Here is a 20,978-nt window from a genome sequence, read left to right on the forward strand (position 1 = left end):
TTCTGTCATAGAGGTTATTAGCAAGATTAAGTTTCTTATGTATAGATAAGCGCACCTGTTGCATTTTTTTAGCATCTTGATATACGTATTCTTGTATTAGGGAGACTTTTAATTTTCTTTAACTGCGGGGTATGTCCCGTTTATTATTATATCATTTTGGGTTTAATATAATTTACATTTTTTCCCAAGTAGTATAGATAAGCATCTATTTATAACTTGCCTCTTAATTTATTCCCATGAATGTTTCGATCCCTTCCGCGTTATTAAGTCGTTAACTACTTCACGAAATAAAATCATTTTAAGGATTATATAATTGAAATATATTAGTGGTAATGGATATCTGACAAAAAAGAATTAAATGCAGATGAAACACTAAGTTTTAAGTTTGATTATCCTTGCCAATCTTTGTAGAAATTAGATGCATCTCTCTTTAAGATATATAATGAAATCTCTTAGCATGGTTTGTACACACACAATCAAGCTCGTTGTTACGGTAGTTTAGATTGGTTTTAATATACTTCTTCTTGCTTGTTCAAAAGAAGTTCAAAGAAATAATAATTTTCTTAATTTTCTCTACGCATAAAGGAAAGAAAGAACCTGTCAACAACAAACAAAAGGAAGAAAGAGAGTTATTTCAATATAATAAATAAATTTAATGAAGAAAAAAAAGTTGATTTCAGTATTTATGCAATTTATTTGAATCATATATTTTTTTCTTATAAATTGATTATATTTATATAACATCTTTATGTCTTTTTTGTTTTTAGTGAAAAGACACACTTTTTCAAAGAGAAAAAACTCGTCAATAACATATCCTTTTATAAAGAAAAAAAAAACGTTTACCAAAGGGTATTTTTACATTCTCATAAAAAACTTTCATAAAAAAAATTATCACCCTCCATACTTATATCTTTTTATGATCATAGTCATAGCTAGACATATACTTTCATATAAAAAAGGAATATAATTTCATTTTTTAAAATCTCACACGTTATCCCGCTAAGTATAATTGCATATATGTGTTACTATCGACTTATCTGAAGATATCAAGCATGCAAGACATAGTCACTATTAAAAGTCACAAATATAATTTGCTTTTTTCCCCATATAACGTTACCCTTGGTACGTAAGAAAACTTGGCATCTTCAGTAAAGAATCTCTATTCTCTACGCACCAAGAAATGCATCCCACCCCAGATATCATCATTCTCCATTTCCAACTTCAACTTCTTCACATTAATTGAATTGAGATCAGCGTGGTACGTAGTTGATGAAGATAGATAGATAGATACTGAAAATTTATAAGATGAGAGATTCTTGTAGCAAATTATTCTTTTTTTCTTCTTCTTCCTCCACTTGTTGCCCTTCTCACTTTGTGGCTCTTTTCTTCGTAACTTCACTACTTGTTGTTTCTTGTCGGAGTCTTCTTGCTCTAAATTTCTCTTCTTCACCTTCGAGGGGAGAACCAACTTCTTCTTTGGATACAGAAAACAAAAGTGCTTCAATATTACATGATGATGATGAGGGAGAGGCTACTCCATCTCCAACTGCATTTGACTCAGATCATCATCATGGTCCTCATCAAGAAATATTCAATGAGGTATATCTCAATTTGATAGAATATTTCATCAAGTCTTGATTTCATTTAACTTTTTAGCTACTTTCTCATGTTTTCTTTCTTTTTGTGGGGTTTCTTATCTTTTTTCTTGGTACGTGTCTTTAGGGTGATGAAAAGCTTGACACCAAGTTTAAGCATAATGGGTACCTTAGAGATCACAAGTACACCAAGTTAGGAAGTATTGAAGCAAGATTGGCTAAAGCAAGGTATTCCATCAGAGAAGCTAGCAAAATTCCAAATTTTACACCGACTCTCCAAGATCCAGACTATGTTCCTCAAGGTTCAATTTACAGAAACGCCAATGCATTTCATAGGTACATAAAAGTATATTTTTTGGTCCAGCACAAGTTTCTGCATCAAACTAATGCATGCTAACCATCATGTTCTATAGAGATTTTATTCTTTTAGTGAGTGAATTATTGGATGACAACCACCTTGTATTTGAACAATTACACATTCTTGAACATTAAGAAAGAAAGAAAAACTAAAAGAAGTGGAAATTATATGGCCATATATAAAAGTTGAGCAGGAGTTACCTAGAGATGGAAAAGGTGTTCAAGATTTTTGTGTATGAAGAAGGGGAGCCACCGTTGTATTCAAGAAAAATAATCTCACTAGCGGTATTTTAGTTTCTATTAATTTTAGTAATTTGTTGACAGGAGTTACCTAGAGATGGAAAAGGTGTTCAAGATTTTTGTGTATGAAGAAGGGGAGCCACCGTTGTTCCACAATGGTCTAAGCAAAGACATATATGCCACTGAGGGAAGATTCATACATGAAATGGAAAAGGGGAGGTACTATCGTACTTATGATCCAGATGAAGCTTTTGTGTATTATCTGCCCTTTAGTGTGGTTATGTTGGTCGAATATGTGTATGATCGTGGCTCCAATTATAACCTAGACCCCCTTGGCCTTGTTGTAAAAGACTACATACAGATTATAGCCCATAAACATCCCTTCTGGAATCGATCCCTTGGCCATGATCATGTCATGCTCTCTTGCCACGATTGGGTAAGCATTGAGCTCTCCCTCTCTCTCGTATAAGGGAATTGAATTCCTTAATTAATATAGCTCAAGTGGAGTATATAAAAGCATGAATTTCCAAAAAACTCACCCATGCATGTTTGCATTATGCTTTATATTTAGGACAAAATGTATATCAAGTTCCTTATAATCCTGTTATTAAGTTATCAAATTAAATAATGACGTGTGATTTTGTTTTTTAATACTATAAATAGCATTTACTAAGAATATATTGCAAAACTTTAAAAACATATTCATGTATCATTGGTTTGAAAATTTTAGCATTAAAGATATATTTGATGTACATTTGTCCATATATTTAACATTAAAGAAAGTTAATCTAAGTTTTGTAGTTATATTTAATGTACACTTGAATTAGTTCATTTTAAGATATTTAAAGGAAAACAATTGTTATTTAAAGAGCCAAAACACATAAATTTCAATTTTGTGGCCATCAATGTTAGGAATGTGGCAGAAATTTTGCTAGTGAGACCCTTTATCTAATAATACTATTAGGGGCAATGGACAGGGTCCGCTTGTATCTAGTTACGTGGATCACTTGTACAACAATGCCATAAGGGTTCTATGCAACGCAAATACATCTGAAGGATTCAAGCCTGCAAAGGATGTCTCATTTCCTGAGATTAAACTTATTAAGGGGGAAGTCAAAGGTCTTGGAGGGTATCCCCCATCTCAAAGGACCATCCTTGCTTTCTTTGCAGGCCACCTGCATGGCTATATAAGATACCTACTCCTAAGTACATGGAAAAACAAAGACCAAGATATGCAAATATATGAGGAACTTCCTGAGGGAATCTCTTACTACACAAAGCTTAGAAGCAGCAAGTTTTGTCTGTGTCCAAGTGGTTATGAAGTAGCTAGTCCCAGAGTAGTGGAAGCAATATTTGCAGAATGTGTGCCAGTTCTGATTTCTGATAGCTATGTTCCACCCTTTAGTGATGTTTTGAATTGGAATTCATTTTCAGTTCAAGTGAATGTGAAGGACATTCCAAATATCAAAAGGATACTCATGGAAATTTCAGAAAAGCAGTACTTGAGGATGCACAAGAGGGTGAAACAAGTGCAACGGCATTTTGTGCCTAATGAGCCCCCAAAGAGGTATGATATGTTCCATATGACTGTCCATTCCATTTGGCTCAGGCGGTTGAATATAAATATTCAAGATCAGTAATATCAATCAATTCCCCCATACACTTCGCACCTAGCATTGTACAGTATCTAGAGGTGTCTCATATGTATTGTGGAGACTGATGATGACTAATACAATTAGCAGAATTTGTAGATCTAGAAAATTGTAGTGTTCATAACAGATTCATCGTTATCAATATGATCCATTGGTTCATTTGGTTGATCTGAATTTTTGAGAAAGATGGTAGTAACTTGCAAGTACTTTTTTCCAAATTTGATTCTAATTCTTAATTTTCAAGTGTGGCCTTGTTTCACTCTACAAACGAAGTGAGAACTTTTAGGCATCATTACATAGCAACCATTCTTGAGATCATTGTTGAGTAATTCTATCTTGGAGATAAAACAGGTAAAGGTAATTTAGATTTTAGCATGTAATCGGTCAATTATTGTTCTCATGTCGATTTAGAACGTAATCAGACAACTATTATTCTCATACATAGCAATCATTATGATGATACTCGATACTATATTTCAAGAACAGAGCCATAATTATAATGCACATAAATAGGTGACTTCGTGTACACAAAAAAAGGGTGACTTCTAAAAAGTACAATATTTCAATAAAGTACACAAGAATTTGAGGGCCTTAACTAATTTGAAATTCGCCACTTGCATGAACCTCTTTGACCCTCTTATCATACTCATCTTCTTCCTCCACTTCTTCATCCAAATCTTCTTCACCTTCCCAGCCAAAACCTTTGACAGCTCTAGATACTGGAGGTGGATTTCTTGCCTCTCCCACAATTTTCATTATCTCGTCCACACTTTGAAGGTGAAAGTTTGGGCTGTCTCTCTGGTAATAGATAGCTTGAGCTGATTCAGTTAGCTCCCTTGGAAGATTCCTCAAAAACCATGGGTGATTCTTAATTTCCTTAATAGTAATTCTCTGTGAACAATAAATAAAATGGTCTAGCAGTTAGCTCTACATAAATAAGTCCAAAGTTCAAATGTAGTTAGTTATATTCTCAAGAGAATCTTCTTTGACAGGAAGCACATTTAAACTCTTCACTTTTGCTTCGTGGATAGGTAAAGCCACAGGATACTGAACTAAATTAGTAGAGCATCCAAAGAAGGAGATGTAAAAGATGTGAAAACTATATAAGGGTTTTGATTAAAAAGGACAGAATCAAATACTAGTAAAATAACTAAAGTTCAGTAAATTCTTTATATTTAAATATAATACCAGTAGCCAGGAAAAATTAAGTACATTCTGTACATGGCACCTAAATTTCAGAAGACGAGTACCATAAGTGTCCCAATTCTCAAACCTTATGATGTCATGCCACTAAGTAAATATGGAAAGAAGTACAAGGGAGAGAAACGAAGACCAAATTCATGTTCTTGCTGATAAGATGCACGGAAAAGTCAACGTAAGAGAAATGGAAACACTCCGATCATACCCATCCACCAAACATGAATTGACCAGATGATGAAAATAAAATAAAGGTTGGGCGTAAACTTCCTTTTTAGGTATAGGTTTCAATCAACAATAATTCAATAAGGTTTATTTTACCAAAAAGTTTTTTTGAATATTTTCTTTTCATTAGCAAAATGGTTTGCAAGGTTGACAACTAAACATAACAGTAGTGCTTACACATATATACTTGTAGATCATAAAAGAGACATGGCAAACATGACATGGTCTGAATTGCAAGGAAGCCTAACAGAATTGCAATAATAGCACAAAAAAGTTTAGTTCTATAAGCATCATAACATACCCTCAACGGATTTGCAACAAATATACGAGAGAGGAGGTGTCTACAATCTTGAGATATGTGAACATAATCAGGGATTTTGTATTGAACAGCCATTATACGCTGTAGAATAGGAAAGGAAATCAGGATAAGAATGATGTGAAAATAACATGACACATTATGCAAATCAGTATTGAAAGGGAGGAAACGCACCTGAATTGTTTTCCTAAAATTCCTAGGATCATCCTGGTCCTCAAAGGGATATGCTCCAACCAGCATGACATAAAGAGTCACCGCACATGACCATACATCAGCCAACTAAAAGAATATTTAAAACAAAAAAAAAAAAAAATTATAGAATCACTAATATTTTAATACATTAGTTCAAAAGTGAGCATGTAAAATACTCAAAATTTACTTCACTCCAGGTAGCATATCAGAAGAACAAAGAAACAAAATTAGGGATGAGTAAGTTTTTAGTTACAACACAAATCCCATCAGCTCACCCCCTCAACACATGAACAAAAAAGCTAAGCTTCCAGTGACATGCAGCAGGCTAGAAAGGTGAAGTTAAGATCCAATATATTAATAAATCAGATGCAAAGAACTCTAAAGAGTAAAGAACCAATTCAATGTGCAGCTAATATAGTACCTTTCCATCATACTCTCGCCTAGAAAGAACTTCCGGTGCTATATAAGCTGGTGTTCCAACAGTTGATTTCGGTCGCGAATGCAGCAAAGATGACTACATCACAAACAAGAAACATTCAAACAACTATACCAGTAACCTAAACCTTAAGCTCGATAAGACTAATTCCAATACCTTGGAATAACCGAAGTCACAAATTTTCAACCGAGGAGCAGGACTTCCATCTAGAAGGGTATTTTCTAGCTTCAAATCTCTGTGGCATATTTGCTGCAAAATAAAAGCAAAAGCATAAGTTCTCACTTTGTGCATTTCTGTAAGTGCCATGATTTTCCACAAACTTGAGCACGAGCGAGCATACCATGGTATGACAGAAATGGACACCGGAGATCAGCTGCTGAAAGAAATATCTAGCCTGAACATTACAATGAAAGGAAAGAAAGTGAGCATAACACTGAAACAGAATCAAGGGAGAAAATCCTCAGAGTGAGTGAAGCTATTAACCTCATCTTCACTGAACCTGCCAGCACTGCATATCCTCTCAAAGAGCTCTCCCCCTGCTGCATACTCCATCACTATTGCTAAATGTGTGGGAGTCAAAACCACCTGCAAAATCAACATCTCATTGAAGAAGAAAAAACAGCAAATAATTCATTAATGTGCAGTACTAGTGCTCAACACAAACTGATCCAACAGGATAAATAAAAAGAAGTAAATTAAATTCCTTGCCTCCTTGTAACGAATTATATTGGGATGCCGAAGGGACCTGTGGTTCATAATCTCTCTTGCCACGTTCTCATCAATCTGAAAATTGAATAAAAGGGAGGGAAAAAAACATATTAAAAATTTTAAGCCTTTTATTCTTTTTTAAGAAAAAAAAAGATAATATCACTAGTAAGTAGTGTATGGACCAGCACAAACCATCATATATAATAATTTTTTTCACTTTTACACTAACTATTTTAAAAGTTATGGGTTGAGTGTAAACGGGTACATAGAAATTAAACTCTTAAATCATAAGGGAATAATTAACAAACATAAGTCTTTCTTCAATTCTGCATCAAGTGCTATAATCTCTTTAACTGCTTAATATAATAACAAACAGACAAAAAGGGTTGTGATTAATCATATATTGATGAAATGATTGCATAAAAGAAGAAACCTTGGGACCACGCTCGATGTATTTCATGGCTACAAGCTCCTTGGTGACCTTGTTCCTCATAAGCCTAGCTACCCCAAAATTGCCAGCTCCCAAATCCTTAACGGTCTCGTACTTATCCATAGCAATGATACAGAATCACACAAGCATTCTACGTTATTCTTCAATTCGATCAAAAGGGTATCAGAAAGTGGTGGCTTTATGGAGAGAAGAGTAGTGTTTTAGAAAATAGATGAGTAAGAAGTGAGGAGAAGGTAGGGGAATAAATAATAGTAGTAATGAGGGGTATGAACGAGTGAGTTCGGTGAAAGGAATTGCAAGTGGCGATGGGACTTTGGTTTATCGGTTATGTTTGTCAGTTGCGTGCGTTGCTTTATCCATCGAATCATTCAGAGGTATTTGAGCAGTGAGTGTGTATTGGTTGCTATTGGATCTTTGAGAACTGCGTTTCGGTTGGGGTAATAAAGTATAAAGGCCATCATTGACTTACCCTCCAACACGTCCTTCAGAGACTGCTTTGTCTGTGGGCCCCTTCAAGACGAGTTTAGCTTCCTCCTTATTTGACAAGGTACAAATTTTAATTGAGATTATTTGTTTCAATTTGAATTTAATTTCATTTGCAATTAATATACTATAGTAGTAATATATATAAATTAATAATCAATACTGCTTTTTTTAGGAAATAATCAATACTATTGTGATGTGGTATAATTGATAAGTATGCATGTGATTAAGGGTTTAATCTCCAAGTATGTGTATATGAAAAATCATCCATAAAAATAGGTTAATCATAAAAAAATTGGAGTTTGCAGAGATATTTGTGATTTAATTGGAAAATCAAAGATTTTATCAAAAATAAATAAATTAGAGGCAGCTAGAGAAAATATCATTGTATTTTGATGGATTTCTTTGACTTTTAGCAATAGGAGTGTATTGTGGCATTATTATTTGTTAAAATCAGGATAAAATCATATCATTTTTATTTATTTTAAAAAAAGTAAAAAAAAATATCAAATATTTGTTAATCCAAACTGAATCAATCCATTTATTATCGGGTTGGTTTGGTCCAAGGTTAAAAAAATTGAAATTCAAATCAAACTCAACTAATTAATATCAATTGATTTCGATTTTATTTTTCCTTAAATCTGAACCAAACTTATTCATGAACACCTAGCTTGACACGAAGATATCCTAGGACACTTAATATTATGATTAAATTATAATATTAAATTGGTATCAAATAAAAAATTATATGTAATTTGAAAATTTATAAGACATTCACTATGTTCAATAAAATTAGCTGAAAAATTAGTTAGAATATAAAAAATTAATTGAAAGCTAAAAAGTTAGCTTATAATTAAAAATTGAAAAATTAGTTTATTAAATTATAAATGTTCAGTAAAACTGACTATTGACATAACTGAAAGAAAAATAATAGAAAAATAGTAACACCATGATTTATTTTAAAAAAAGATAACAAGGAAAATGAATAAATACATAGAGAATAAAAGTGGAAGAAAACATATAAAGCTAGAAAATAACATTTTACAAAATGCTACTTCAAGTAGTATTTCAAAAAACACTAAAGTTACTAGAGAAAACTTTCTTATCGAATAATCAAATGAGTTTTTCAACTCGTAAAAAAAATAAAAACTAACTAAAATATTTTGTTTAACATAATCATTGAGTTGAAATAATGAGTAATGATAATTCCTTTTATTATATCCTACAAATCATCTTACTAACTTTTATAGTAAGTATTGAATGAAAGTAAAAATATTTATTCTATTGGAAATAGAAAATATACTTAAAACTTAACCCTTTAAAATGAGTTGGAAAGTTTTGAAAAAAAACGTGTTTTATTTTAATTTATTAATGTCAGTTTATGATAATTATTTATACACTTTTCAAAGTATTCAAACTACCCTAAATTTTCAAACATATTTTTCACACTAAAAAAATAAGTTGACAGTATTCGAGTTATGCAAATTTTAAAACTAAACTCGTCATGTAATTAAATTTAGTCAATGAAATGCAAGTACAGAATAACTCCAACAAGTAAATTGATAGTTTATTCAAAAGAACAAACAAAAATTAACGAACTGCCTTTTAAGCCTTTTAAGTAGTATTTCTTAATTTTTTATGCAAAATGAGGCTGCAAACCAATGGGAAGAAGTGCTTTTGATATATGAAAGCCCCACAACATAAGCTTGGATCAGCATGCCTGGATTACTTGGAGTATAATCAAGCTCATTCAATATTTTTTAATCTTGCTCCAAGCTCTAACTAATTAGCATTACATACAATTAGCAACAAAATTACCTTTCTCTAATGCTGTTCATGAGCTTGACCTCCCAAGTCCTTTTATTTTGACATAACCATGTGGCATGCTACAGCCGAGGAATTGCCACTTCTCACATAGTACATGATTATGGGCGTTTAGCATGCATGCTAATAATTGAAAAATGAGTCTTTTATTTTCTTTTGGACCAAAATTGAATTAAGACCCAGCTTTATCTAGAAAATCATGGCGCCCCATTCTCTCCACATTACTTCTGAGATCTTTGGTACCCCTACCCATACATGAGTTTTTTTGGGAGGATTAATTATATTTAAAGGTTTCGGTACCCAAGTAATCTGACATATAAATGATTAATGCATGGTGTATTCGTTTTTCAGTTTAAAAATTTCCAAACGGACATTCACATGCAAGCAACAAATTATTACTTCTCACAAATTAATCGCAGTTCGAAAATGAATGCCAATCAATATACAAACACATTATAGTTTAGATAGAAGCATAGTTAATTTGTAAAAAAATGAAGATAGTTGTTGGGTTTCGTACGTATTTTATTATTTTCTCTTCCATCCTACAATAAATGCATTATGCATGTGTAAAATGAATTAAAAACCAAGACAAAAGTAATGATATAATTGAAAAAAACTAAATTAATGTGATAATAGATAAATAAAAACAAAAAATTTCAAAAAACTGACAATTAAAAAAGGGTGGAGGAAGTATTTTCTATGCATACATGGAAATGTAATTTAAAATTTATGTGAATAATTTAAATGAATTTCTATGCTTTTTTTCTTCTTCTCTGGCATCTTATAAGTATTTAAATCCAAATTATAAGTAAAATATATCCTCACCACAATTTTTTTTTTGAGGGACCTCACCAAAACTAATAATTAAAAATAATAAGTCTTAATACAATGCAAGCAAGGTTTTATTTTAAAACTAATGTCTGCGGGCATGCTTGTTTCGTAGACTAAATTATACTCATTGAAAAATATTATTCCTAAGAATATATCAACATGTTTTATAACTACTCAATATTCTTTGAAATATTTTAAAGTTTATTTAAATTTAAAAAAATAAGCAAAATAAAGTAAAAGTGGAAAATTATTTTAGACAATAACTAGTATTCCATGGGAATACAATATTCCTACCAATTTATATGGAAATAGAAAGTGGAGAAACTATGTGTAATATATATTCCAGAAAAAAAAATGGGAAAATAATTTTTTATAACTTATATCAAACATGAGAACTAATAATCCATTCTCAAATTATTTTCACAGGAATAAATTTGTATGACTTCAAATAAACGTAGTTTATATATCCAAGTGGTTGAAAAGATAAAAACAAATTGAAAGGCTTTAGACTTGACCAACATAAATATCGTGTTAATTGGCTTCCTTGTTTGAACACTAGAATTATATTGTAATTTGCATAGAAGTTTCCCACACTTTGGGTTGTGACCGACATGCATGTGGTAGCACTGTAGCCATAGGGACTGTCTCATTCGTCACTGCTCCTATTTTTCGTCAAACATGCTATATCTATCTATCAGTTACGACTATTTGGTCTTAAATATTAATGAATGCACATAAAATTATTGGTTATCATTAATTAATTACTCTAAATGTCAAACGTATTCGTGACGGCAGGGCATGTGAGTCACGTGCCACCTGTCCAGTGTAGTGCTCTCACACCCATCCCAGTCAATCCATTTCCCTTTTCTCACTCTGATTCCTGATTATGTTCAGAATGCACATTATTTTGCCATATGCGTAGAATATGCATTAGTATTTGGCTATTTGCATACCAACTCAAAAATCGAATCGAATGCGTTGAAAAATTATGGATTTAGAAGTGATTTTAGATACATGTTATATGTTTGATTTGGATAAATTCCACACTCAATCTAATTATAATTAATTTTATTAAATTAAAACCAAAAAAATCTAATAGCTTAATTCAATTCACAAACATGGAATCGGATTGAATTGAGTGTTTGAGGATTGAGTCTTATCTTACACTCCTAATAAATCATATCACTTCAAAATTAATTTAATTCAAAATCAATTTTATTAACATTTATCTAAATACACGCTTAGTTGAGGTAGAAGATGAAAAATATTTGTTCTTACTAAGGTTTTTAACAAAATTGTTAATTTTAGACTACGATCCTCACTCCAACATCAACATTTTTTAAATTTTTGCGATGACATTTTGAGAAGGCTACATCAACCAAAAATTCTTGCAATACTAATATGGATCAGTAATTGGCATGGACTCTCGATCACAATTGTGCCATTAGGTTCTACTCTCCTCTTTGCGAATGAGCAAATTGCATAACAGGGGGGGAATTAACAAGCGTATTACTTTACAATGAAGGAGAAAAAATATCCTTTTTCTAGATCATTATTTAAAAACAATTAAATTATTTTATGAATAAAAAAAATCATGTCATTCGTCAAATTTGTACTTATGATGTTTCGTGCGAAGAAGCAAAGATGGTTTAGGATAGTTAGATTGATAGAGACTTGATTTTTTTTAAAAATAAATTATTAAGACTTGAGAGGTCATTAAAGCTGTTTTGGAATTTGTATGTTTGGTAAATGACATGTAAAATTATATAAAATAAATAAATATGTTCTAACGATGGCTTTCAAAAAAATGTATCTTTTCTTTCAAAAAAATTCCTCTCTGGCTCACCCTGTCCTAACGATGTCTTGTTTTTGCAATCCACCACTTTTGGGTTTGCAATAGCAAATTGGCAAGTGTTGGTAATTTGGTATTTGGATACATCATGCATGGGATATAAAATGATTCGGGTTTCTTAATGGCCAAATATAAACAATAGTGGCTGGATACTGGATGCTATTTAATTGTAGTTGATGATGTCTGATGGCTTTTGTAATGAAGAATTTCTTTCATATATAAAAAATTAAGCATATTAAGAATTTACACTGAATAATTCTTGAAACCTTTGCCTATGCTGCCTAGACGTGGGGTTGATGTTGAGATATGTTTGATATCTTTAGTATAGAAAAAAAAATAATGTGGTTTATTTTTAACAATTTGTTATTTGTTTCAAATATTAAGGATATTATTTAGATTTAAAATTATTATGAATTTGTTTAGATAAAAATTAGGAATTGATCTTATCATTTAGATTTAGGAGATTAGGATGCTAGAATTATAAATAAAGCTTTTTGATATTAAAAAAATCACCTCATCTGACCAACTCGAAGAGATGGTTATCACCCAAAAGGGGGTTATACCCAACCCAAGAGGAGGTCATGAAGAAAGGATTTCCAAAGCTTCACAAAAACTTGTAATGAAAATGATGTACAAGGGATTATAATTTTTTTTCAAAAACTTGTAATGGTCATGAATGCAATATCTATGAAACCCATCCTTTATAATATATCTCTTTCTCCTTACAAATATATCCCATACACACAAAAATAAATATAAGTTGAAGTGGTCGCCTATTGCTGCGTGGAACACCAACAAGATGAACATTTTTATATGATATTTTATTATAATTTAATTTTTCTTTTATGAATAAAAATTTGTGGTTAGTTATAATTATATTTTTAACTAATTTTAAAATCTAGTAATTTTTATTTAAAGATAAATTATTTTAAGGTCAAAATATAGTTCTTAACTTATTTTTTGTTTTTAATTTTGTCTCTTAATTTTTAGAAGTTCTAAAATGATATTTTTACTTATTTAATTGATGGCATGTAAATTCTTTACAAAAAACTTACCATTCTCAATTTTAAGGAACAATTTGATTTTTTAAATTGATTCAAGATATACAATTTATCTAATTAGATTCATCTACATGAAACTTTGGAAATTGAAAAAAAAAAGACATAAACATGATAAAAATTACAAGAAAAATTAAGTTTATGAGTAACCGCAAAAAACTGAAAAATCAAATGCATTTTGATTCTTGAACATGTATCTATTGATCATATATATATATATATATATACCGTCCTTAATAATATTTTATCACCAAAACTAAAATAACATTTTATTTTAGGTGAGTCAATCCATTTAACCTACAAATCTACATTGATGACAACAAAAAACAAACTATGAAGGTACAATGGGTTGGACAAAATTGATTATTTCTTAATTTGCTTAAGAATGAGTCGAGTTAGGTTAGCTCACTTGGCATTTATATCTTGTATCTCCCAATATGAATCTTACACCTTCCAAAAAGCCTCAATGGTAAAAAAATACCATTAGCCCTAACACCTCCTCTCCCTTTTTCCTCTACCACTCAAGCATCGTCTCTTTTGGAATATGAATGTGATGCCACCTAAGGTTCACATATCCATTTCTCGTGCCATCATCCTTTTGGCAGTGACATTGCAATTGTCAATGGTGGTGGTTGGGCTTGTTGGGAACAAAGCTAGGAGAGGGACAATGATGAAGGGGAAGGGGTCCTGGAAACTATGTTAGAACGGTGATGGTGGTGACTGGGCTTGGTGATAAGGTGGCTCACGATGGCAAGGAGGTGCAAACACGACACACGTCAACATGACGGTTTGGCAACACAAGTTCAAGTTTGAAGAAGGGAAGGGAGGGTCTAGTTGCTTATTCTGAAACAACTATTGTAAAATAAATAAATAAAAATGTTCCTGGAATATGAAAAGTTATTTTCTAAAATATGTATTTTGGAATAAAAAAATTATATTTTGAAATAGTTATCTTGAAAACATATCATATTTCGAAATAGTCATTCTAGAATAAGATACTCTTTTGGAATAGCTATTTTAAAATATAATTTTTCATATTTCAAAATAACCACTTCATAATAGAATAAGCACTTCGACAACCTACTTCGAATTAGGTATTCCATAATACAAAAACTATATTTTGAAAAAATATCCTATTCAGGAATAATGATTCTTGAATGAGGATGCCACAAATGACAAAGGGATATTATTGTCCTAGAGTCTTTTGAGAGGTGTAGGATATACATGCCCACTTTCTTTAGACTTGTAGTGAGCCAACCAAGATTAGCTGATTTTACTTTGACAGCTTCACTCCAGCTTAGTTGAAAGAAAGGTTTTTTTTTTTTTTTTTTGAGTCAAACAAAAAAGGAAGATATGTTCTTAACTTGAATAATAGATTCTACTGATATTTAAGTTGGGCTTATTAGACTTGGGCTGGATCATCACTTTTTTTTTCTTACCAAAGCTGGATCACCACTTTTTTTTTCTTTGAAAAAAACTTTTTTAGTATTTTTCAGACAAGTTGGCACGCATAAGAAGGTCCAATAACAAAATGTCCGATGGAAATTGGAAATAATAACTAAGTTGGACAAAAAAAAAAAAGAAAACTAAGATTACTAGTGAATTCATTCATTAATTGAACATTCTAAACTTTGTTATAAAGCTGGACCCTCTTTTTAAAACTAGTCCAGACAACAATTTTTTTTAAAAAAAACATAAAGAATAAAACATGAAAGTTCCGTCATTCTTGTTAACAGCACTACCTACTAGTACGAAGGAAAATAAAGAAGATGATCGTACCACAACATGGATATTTAAAAAGCAAACAATTACTTAATGCGGTTATTCAATGAACTTAGGAATAAAATTATTAAAATAAACAAACATCCAATGTTGCAACAATTATTCAATTCTCTTAAAAAAAAACTATTATTTAATTCAAAATTTAAACCAAGCAAGTTATTACTAATCATTGTTAACAACTTAACATAAATATTAGCGCCCACGATTAGTTCCTTTTCCGCATATTTTATGAGACGAATCTCACGTTACAGCTGAATAATCATCCACGTGGGCCAAACCGAAACTGTTCAACGGCTTCGCTGCAATTGAAAGCAAACTAAGGTACAGCTAACAGTCGCCAACAAAGCAGAACGCATCCAAGGCAAATGTGGGCAACTCACTGTCCAATCCCATCATCAAATGCCAATTAACGGACTCAAACCTCTCTTTTCCCATAAATTAATCTAAAGACCACTAAATCTCTAAATTCGTTCATAAAAAGATGAGACTTAATAAAAAAGTCTTTAAAGTTAAAAAAAAATCAAATTTTGTTGTAAAATATATGATAAATTAATCATTCAAACAATTTAATGATAAATTAGTCTCAACAAATATAACTTTAAATATTATAACTTTATAATGAAAAATTTAATGACAAAAGTGATTTATCCAGAAAATATGATACACTAAAAAATGACAGGATTAATTTATCACATTGTTTATAATTTTAGAAACTAAATTTGATTATTTATCTTAATCTAACATGAAATTTGAATGCCCTCAATGGGACCGTTGGAACGCTTCGAAATGTAACTGGTTGGGCCGGTAGGTCCACCATGCTGGGTACAGAGTGTAAAACACCGTTACATCCGGGCCGGGGCCCACTTAATGGAAATTTGGCCCAGTTTCCTAGCTGGCACAGTCTGGTCCTTCTCTATAAGTCCCTCTTCCACTATCACTTCTCTTCACTCACATCGTATTCTCTCTCTTCAAATTTTGTTCGTTCAGGTCAAAGAAAGTGTCACTGTTGTTACCATGGCCGAGGAAGTTCCAAAGACAAGCACAACTCCAGAGGAGGTGGTGGTCTCTGACGTGGCACCTGCTGACGAGAAACCAGACACCACCACCGACGTTGTTGTTCCCGTAGAGAAAGACGCACAACAAGAACAAGAAACCTCGCCAGAGAAGGAGAAAGAGAACGTTCCCGAAACAGCTGAAACCGAGTCCGAGGTTGTTTCAAAACCAAGCGGTGACGACAACGTTCCTGAATCCGGTTCTTTCAAGGAGGAAAGCACCATTGTTTCCGACCTACCTGAAACCGAGAAAAAGGCTCTGCAAGAACTCAAACAACTCATTCAAGAAGCGCTCAACAACCACGAGTTATCCGAGGTACCTACAACTAACCCTCCCAAAGATGAAAAACCCGAACACAAGGAAGAACAGAAACCCGTGGAGGAAGAAAAGAAGGAACATGCTGCTGACGTGGCAGAAGAGACAGAAAAAGAAGCTGCAGAAGTTACGGTAACCGAAACTGAGGTTGTTGAAGAGAAAGTGGCGGTTTCTGCTTCTGCTGACGAGGATGGAGCGAAAACCGTTGAAGCCATCGAAGAAAGCGTTGTGTCTGTGACAGTGACTGTCTCCGAGGAACCAAAGGTGGAAGCTGTTTCACTTTCTGCTTCTCCCGAAGAGGTTTGCATTTGGGGTGTGCCGCTTCTCGCTGATGACAGAAGCGACGTGATTCTGTTGAAGTTTCTTCGTGCTCGGGACTTCAAGGTGAAGGAGGCATTGGCGATGATAAAGAGCACGATTCGGTGGAGGAAGGAGTTCAAGATGGAGGAGCTGTTGGAGGAGGATTTGGGTGGTGATGGTTTGGAGAAGGCGGTGTACATGCATGGGTTCGACAAGGAGGGTCACCCTGTGTGTTACAACATCTATGGTGAGTTTCAGAACAAGGAGTTGTACAAGAAGAGTTTCTCTGATGAGGAGAAGAGGTATAGGTTTCTCAGGTGGAGGATTCAGTTCCTGGAGAAGAGTATCAGGAAGCTGGATTTTAACCCTGGTGGGATATGCACCATTGTTCAGGTTAATGACCTCAGGAATTCTCCTGGCCCTTCTAAGTGGGAGCTTAGACAGGCTACCAAACAGGCCCTGCAGCTGCTTCAGGATAACTATCCTGAGTTTGTAGCCAAACAGGTACTGCATCTTCATGCCCTCCTAATTTCAATTAAAGATTTCACATTTTGGTTGCAATCCTTATGTTATCCAGAAATTGCAAATAATTGTGGCCAATGCAGGCCTATTTTGTTGCAACTCTTCAAATTAAGGTTTTAAATTGTTGTCGCCGTCTTTTCTGGTAATTCTTAATGTACAAATGTGATTGATGAGGCCGCAATTGTGATTGCAATGACTCGAAAAATCTTGATGTTGTGACCAAAACTGTGGTCACATACTGTTTTTTTTAAACCATGGTCACAATCTTTGAGATGGCAGGAAACTGCTAATAAATGTGGCTAATGCAGCCTTGGCATCAGCACCAAGGCCTATTTTGTCACGTTGTTGCAGACAAATGTAGCCCATGCAACCACATTCACATAGGCCAAAATTGCGGTTTTAGACTATTTTTTCTAAAACCTTAATTCAATGATAAATCATTTGTTTCCCTACAATTTCCAACATTTTTCTAGGCTATTCCAATGCGTGTTACATTTTATTGATGTTCTTTATTGTTTTGTTGGTGTAGGTGTTTATCAATGTGCCATGGTGGTACTTGGCAGTGAACAGGATGATAAGTCCCTTTCTTACTCAGAGAACCAAAAGCAAGTTTGTCTTTGCTGGACCTTCCAAATCAGCTGAGACCCTTTTGAGGTTAACACTCAATCTTTTTCTTGTTTCTTGTGTCCTAATGAGTGTTGTGTGATTCATGTAGCCAAACTCACATGATAAGGCTTTGTTGTTGTTGTTGTGTCCTAATGAGTAGCTTGAATTGCTATTTGGATATTTCAGGTACATTGCTGCAGAGCAACTTCCGGTCAAGTATGGTGGACTAAGCAAAGATGGAGAGTTCGGAATTTCGGATGCTGTTACAGAAATTACAGTGAGGTCAGCAGCAAAACATACCGTGGAGTTTCCAGTTACTGAGGTGGGTTTGGTCTTTCCTTTGTGTTTTTTTGTCGGAATTGATTGATCTCGATTGAGGGAGAATCCAATGAATGCAGCATCGAAATGCGGAGTCTTTCCTAGGATTCCCTCTGTTCACAAGATTTTAATATTATCCTTTTCATTCTTGCTTAGTACTTATTTCTTTTGTTTCATGTGACAAATTAGGCAGACCCATGCCCCAAGATGAGATGTCTCGGGCAATACACCATAAATTACTAGTAGTAAATAAGGAATAATAAAATAAACATGCAAAGATCATACTTCAATTGAAACATAAGTGGCCTAATTTTGTTTCAGTTCTAAATACAGCTTAGAGCCAAAATCGTTTTCCACTGCTAATTAAGTTGTTGTTTTCTACCATCTAGGCTAAAAAGCAACAACTATGATGCTTATTAGCTAAGTTATTAAAATAATAACTGATCTTGAATAATATATATACAGACCACTGTGATGCTTATTAGCTATAGGCTATTAAAATAATAACTGATCTTGAATGCAAAATTTGTCAGCTATTACAAATTTAGCTCACTAGAATTGGTGAGAGAAGTTCATGTTGAATCTTTAGATCATCTAGTATCCAACATTGATTATTAAAATTAAAACTCAAAGAAAACAAATGAGAATTCTAACATAAAATCAACAGTTTATCCTTTCAATAGTCTGAATCTAAAGATATTCATTTTGTTTATTCATGGAATTGAATAGTTAGGTTCAATACAATATTATAGTGCATGTTTGGTTCTAAGGTGCAAAATTTTGTTTGAGGCAAAAGTATTTTTGCCAACGGATCATGACCCTTGTTTTTGCTTTCTCTTTGCTTTTATTCGTTTGATTTGTTTTAGAACGTGAGCACAACATTTCCAACTTCAAACCAAACATGCACATAATAATTTAGAAGCCAGTTAGTTATAGGTCATGGGATTAAATTTGGAAATGAATACCTTGTGTAGTTCAAGTGGTTAGATAAGTAATTGAATCTTACTCTATAGTCATTCCATTACTATATGTGAGTTCATAGAGTAAGTAGAGAATTGTTGAGCATTTCCCTTGATAGCTTTGTGTAATGCATTGACATTTTGTTCACTTGGGATCATGCAGAACTCGCTACTCTCTTGGGAGCTCAGAGTAATAGGGTGGGACGTGAGCTACGGTGCAGAGTTTGTGCCAACTTCAGAGGGAAGCTATACTGTGATCATCCAGAAGGCCAGAAAGGTTGCTTCATCAGAAGAACCGGTGCTTTGCAACAACTACAAAATTGGTGAACCTGGGAAAGTGGTTCTCACCATTGACAATCAAAGCTCTAAGAAGAAGAAGCTCTTGTACCGCTTGAAGGTCAAGCCTTCTTCTGACTGAGAATCTTATCATTGTTATGTACATCCATAAGGGAGATGGAGAAGAGCAGTGCCTACATGGGTTACTTGATTACATTCTTGCATTCACTTCTATCTCCCAAGATGTTCAAAGCTTCAAAGATGTGGACTTTGCTGCTAGAAGAGGAAAGTTTTAATGATAATCGTGATCATGTGTTTCAATCATATATAATTTTTCTGTGTTTCTTTAATTATTTATTATTGTTATCATTGTTGGAGGGGATCTTTTGATTTTTGAATTCTTATTCATATATTTGGAGGAGGACATAATTGCTCTATTTATCTGTATAAATTTCATGTAAATTTTGGTGGGGCCTTTTTTTATCAATATATTTGTCTTTTTGTCTGTAGCCAAGCTTTAAAATATGTTTGATCTGTCATAATCCGTGTTCCCAGGCACTGATAGAAAACATCACACAAGCATCTATCATGGGTCTGGAATTCTTGAATATCTCGCACTGTAGTTTAGACTTTATATCAGCTTTATTATTTGCCATTTTAAAAGCCTTGGATTTTCTCTGCCCATAGGCCAAATGGGATTTCAATTTTGTTTAGATACTTAAAAGCAACTTCTATAATTAATGCGTGTCTTGGGCAGTTTGAACTTTCAAGTCGAACAAAAATATGCACTCACTAATTCCAGCATACAAGCCATCCATTCAAACAAATACAGTTTGGAAGACATAGGATTACTTTTAAGATCAACAATAATTTTAACTTTTGAATTATTGTAGTATCAACTTTTAAGATCTGGGTCACTGAACTGGTACTTCTTATATATACAACTCGAAAGCTTTGAGAATATTAATGTTAGTCATGTCCACAAGTTATTAAAACTTTGGATTAGTTTATTATAAAAAAAAAAAATTCCTTCTAATTTCTTTAGAAGACTTAAGATAAAGTAGATCATTTCTTATAATTTAATTTAAATGTTCCCCCCCAAAAAATCTCCTTGTAATGCAAATAATAAATGTCCATTGGCTTATGGAGGGGATAATGTTTTCCTTATTCCTTTAACATGAATTTTCTTATTCTAAAGGGACTAACTAAATTTTATTTATATGAAATACCATGGTGTTGTTACTCTTAATCTATAAATATGATCAATCAGCACTCAGCAGCATTGCAAGTATAGTTGTCTTATAATTATCCAATATCCTTCTATGCGATAGTTAGATGGTATTTCTTTTGTTGAAGTGGGCAAATTGTACTTCTTGGTTCCAGTTCAAACACGCCTCTCAAATATTTATTTGAATGCAATGTGTCTGGCA

At 33.0% G+C, this 20,978-nt stretch overlaps 3 protein-coding genes across 3 annotated transcripts; 2 read left to right on the forward strand and 1 right to left on the reverse strand.

The window, feature by feature from the left end:
* The first annotated feature begins 1,001 nt into the window (after positions 1-1,001).
* Positions 1,002-4,122, forward strand: LOC112997610 (probable glycosyltransferase At3g07620). Its single transcript, XM_026128904.2, has 4 exons — positions 1,002-1,599; positions 1,723-1,931; positions 2,277-2,628; positions 3,170-4,122. The coding sequence occupies exons 1-4, from the start codon at positions 1,306-1,308 to the stop codon at positions 3,830-3,832; spliced, it is 1,518 nt and encodes a 505-aa protein (XP_025984689.2). The 5' UTR covers positions 1,002-1,305; the 3' UTR covers positions 3,833-4,122.
* An 89-nt stretch (positions 4,123-4,211) lies between these two features.
* LOC100786190 (serine/threonine-protein kinase SRK2A) lies at positions 4,212-7,820 on the reverse strand. The gene is made up of 9 exons (XM_003526848.5): positions 7,352-7,820; positions 6,919-6,993; positions 6,694-6,795; positions 6,551-6,604; positions 6,367-6,459; positions 6,196-6,288; positions 5,757-5,861; positions 5,568-5,666; positions 4,212-4,735 (listed from the first exon to the last, which is right to left on the reverse strand). Exons 1-9 carry the CDS (start codon positions 7,469-7,471, stop codon positions 4,436-4,438), a joined length of 1,041 nt encoding a protein of 346 aa, XP_003526896.1. The 5' UTR covers positions 7,472-7,820; the 3' UTR covers positions 4,212-4,435.
* Positions 7,821-16,010: 8,190 nt separating this feature from the next.
* On the forward strand, positions 16,011-20,057 carry LOC100786707 (patellin-3). Its single transcript, XM_003526849.5, has 4 exons — positions 16,011-17,371; positions 17,919-18,043; positions 18,182-18,317; positions 19,436-20,057. The coding sequence occupies exons 1-4, from the start codon at positions 16,067-16,069 to the stop codon at positions 19,688-19,690; spliced, it is 1,821 nt and encodes a 606-aa protein (XP_003526897.4). The 5' UTR covers positions 16,011-16,066; the 3' UTR covers positions 19,691-20,057.
* The last annotated feature ends 921 nt before the right edge of the window (positions 20,058-20,978 follow it).

Source organism: Glycine max, chromosome 6, assembly GCF_000004515.6.
Source record: "Glycine max cultivar Williams 82 chromosome 6, Glycine_max_v4.0, whole genome shotgun sequence".
In the NCBI taxonomy this organism is placed as follows: Eukaryota; Viridiplantae; Streptophyta; class Magnoliopsida; order Fabales; family Fabaceae; genus Glycine; species Glycine max.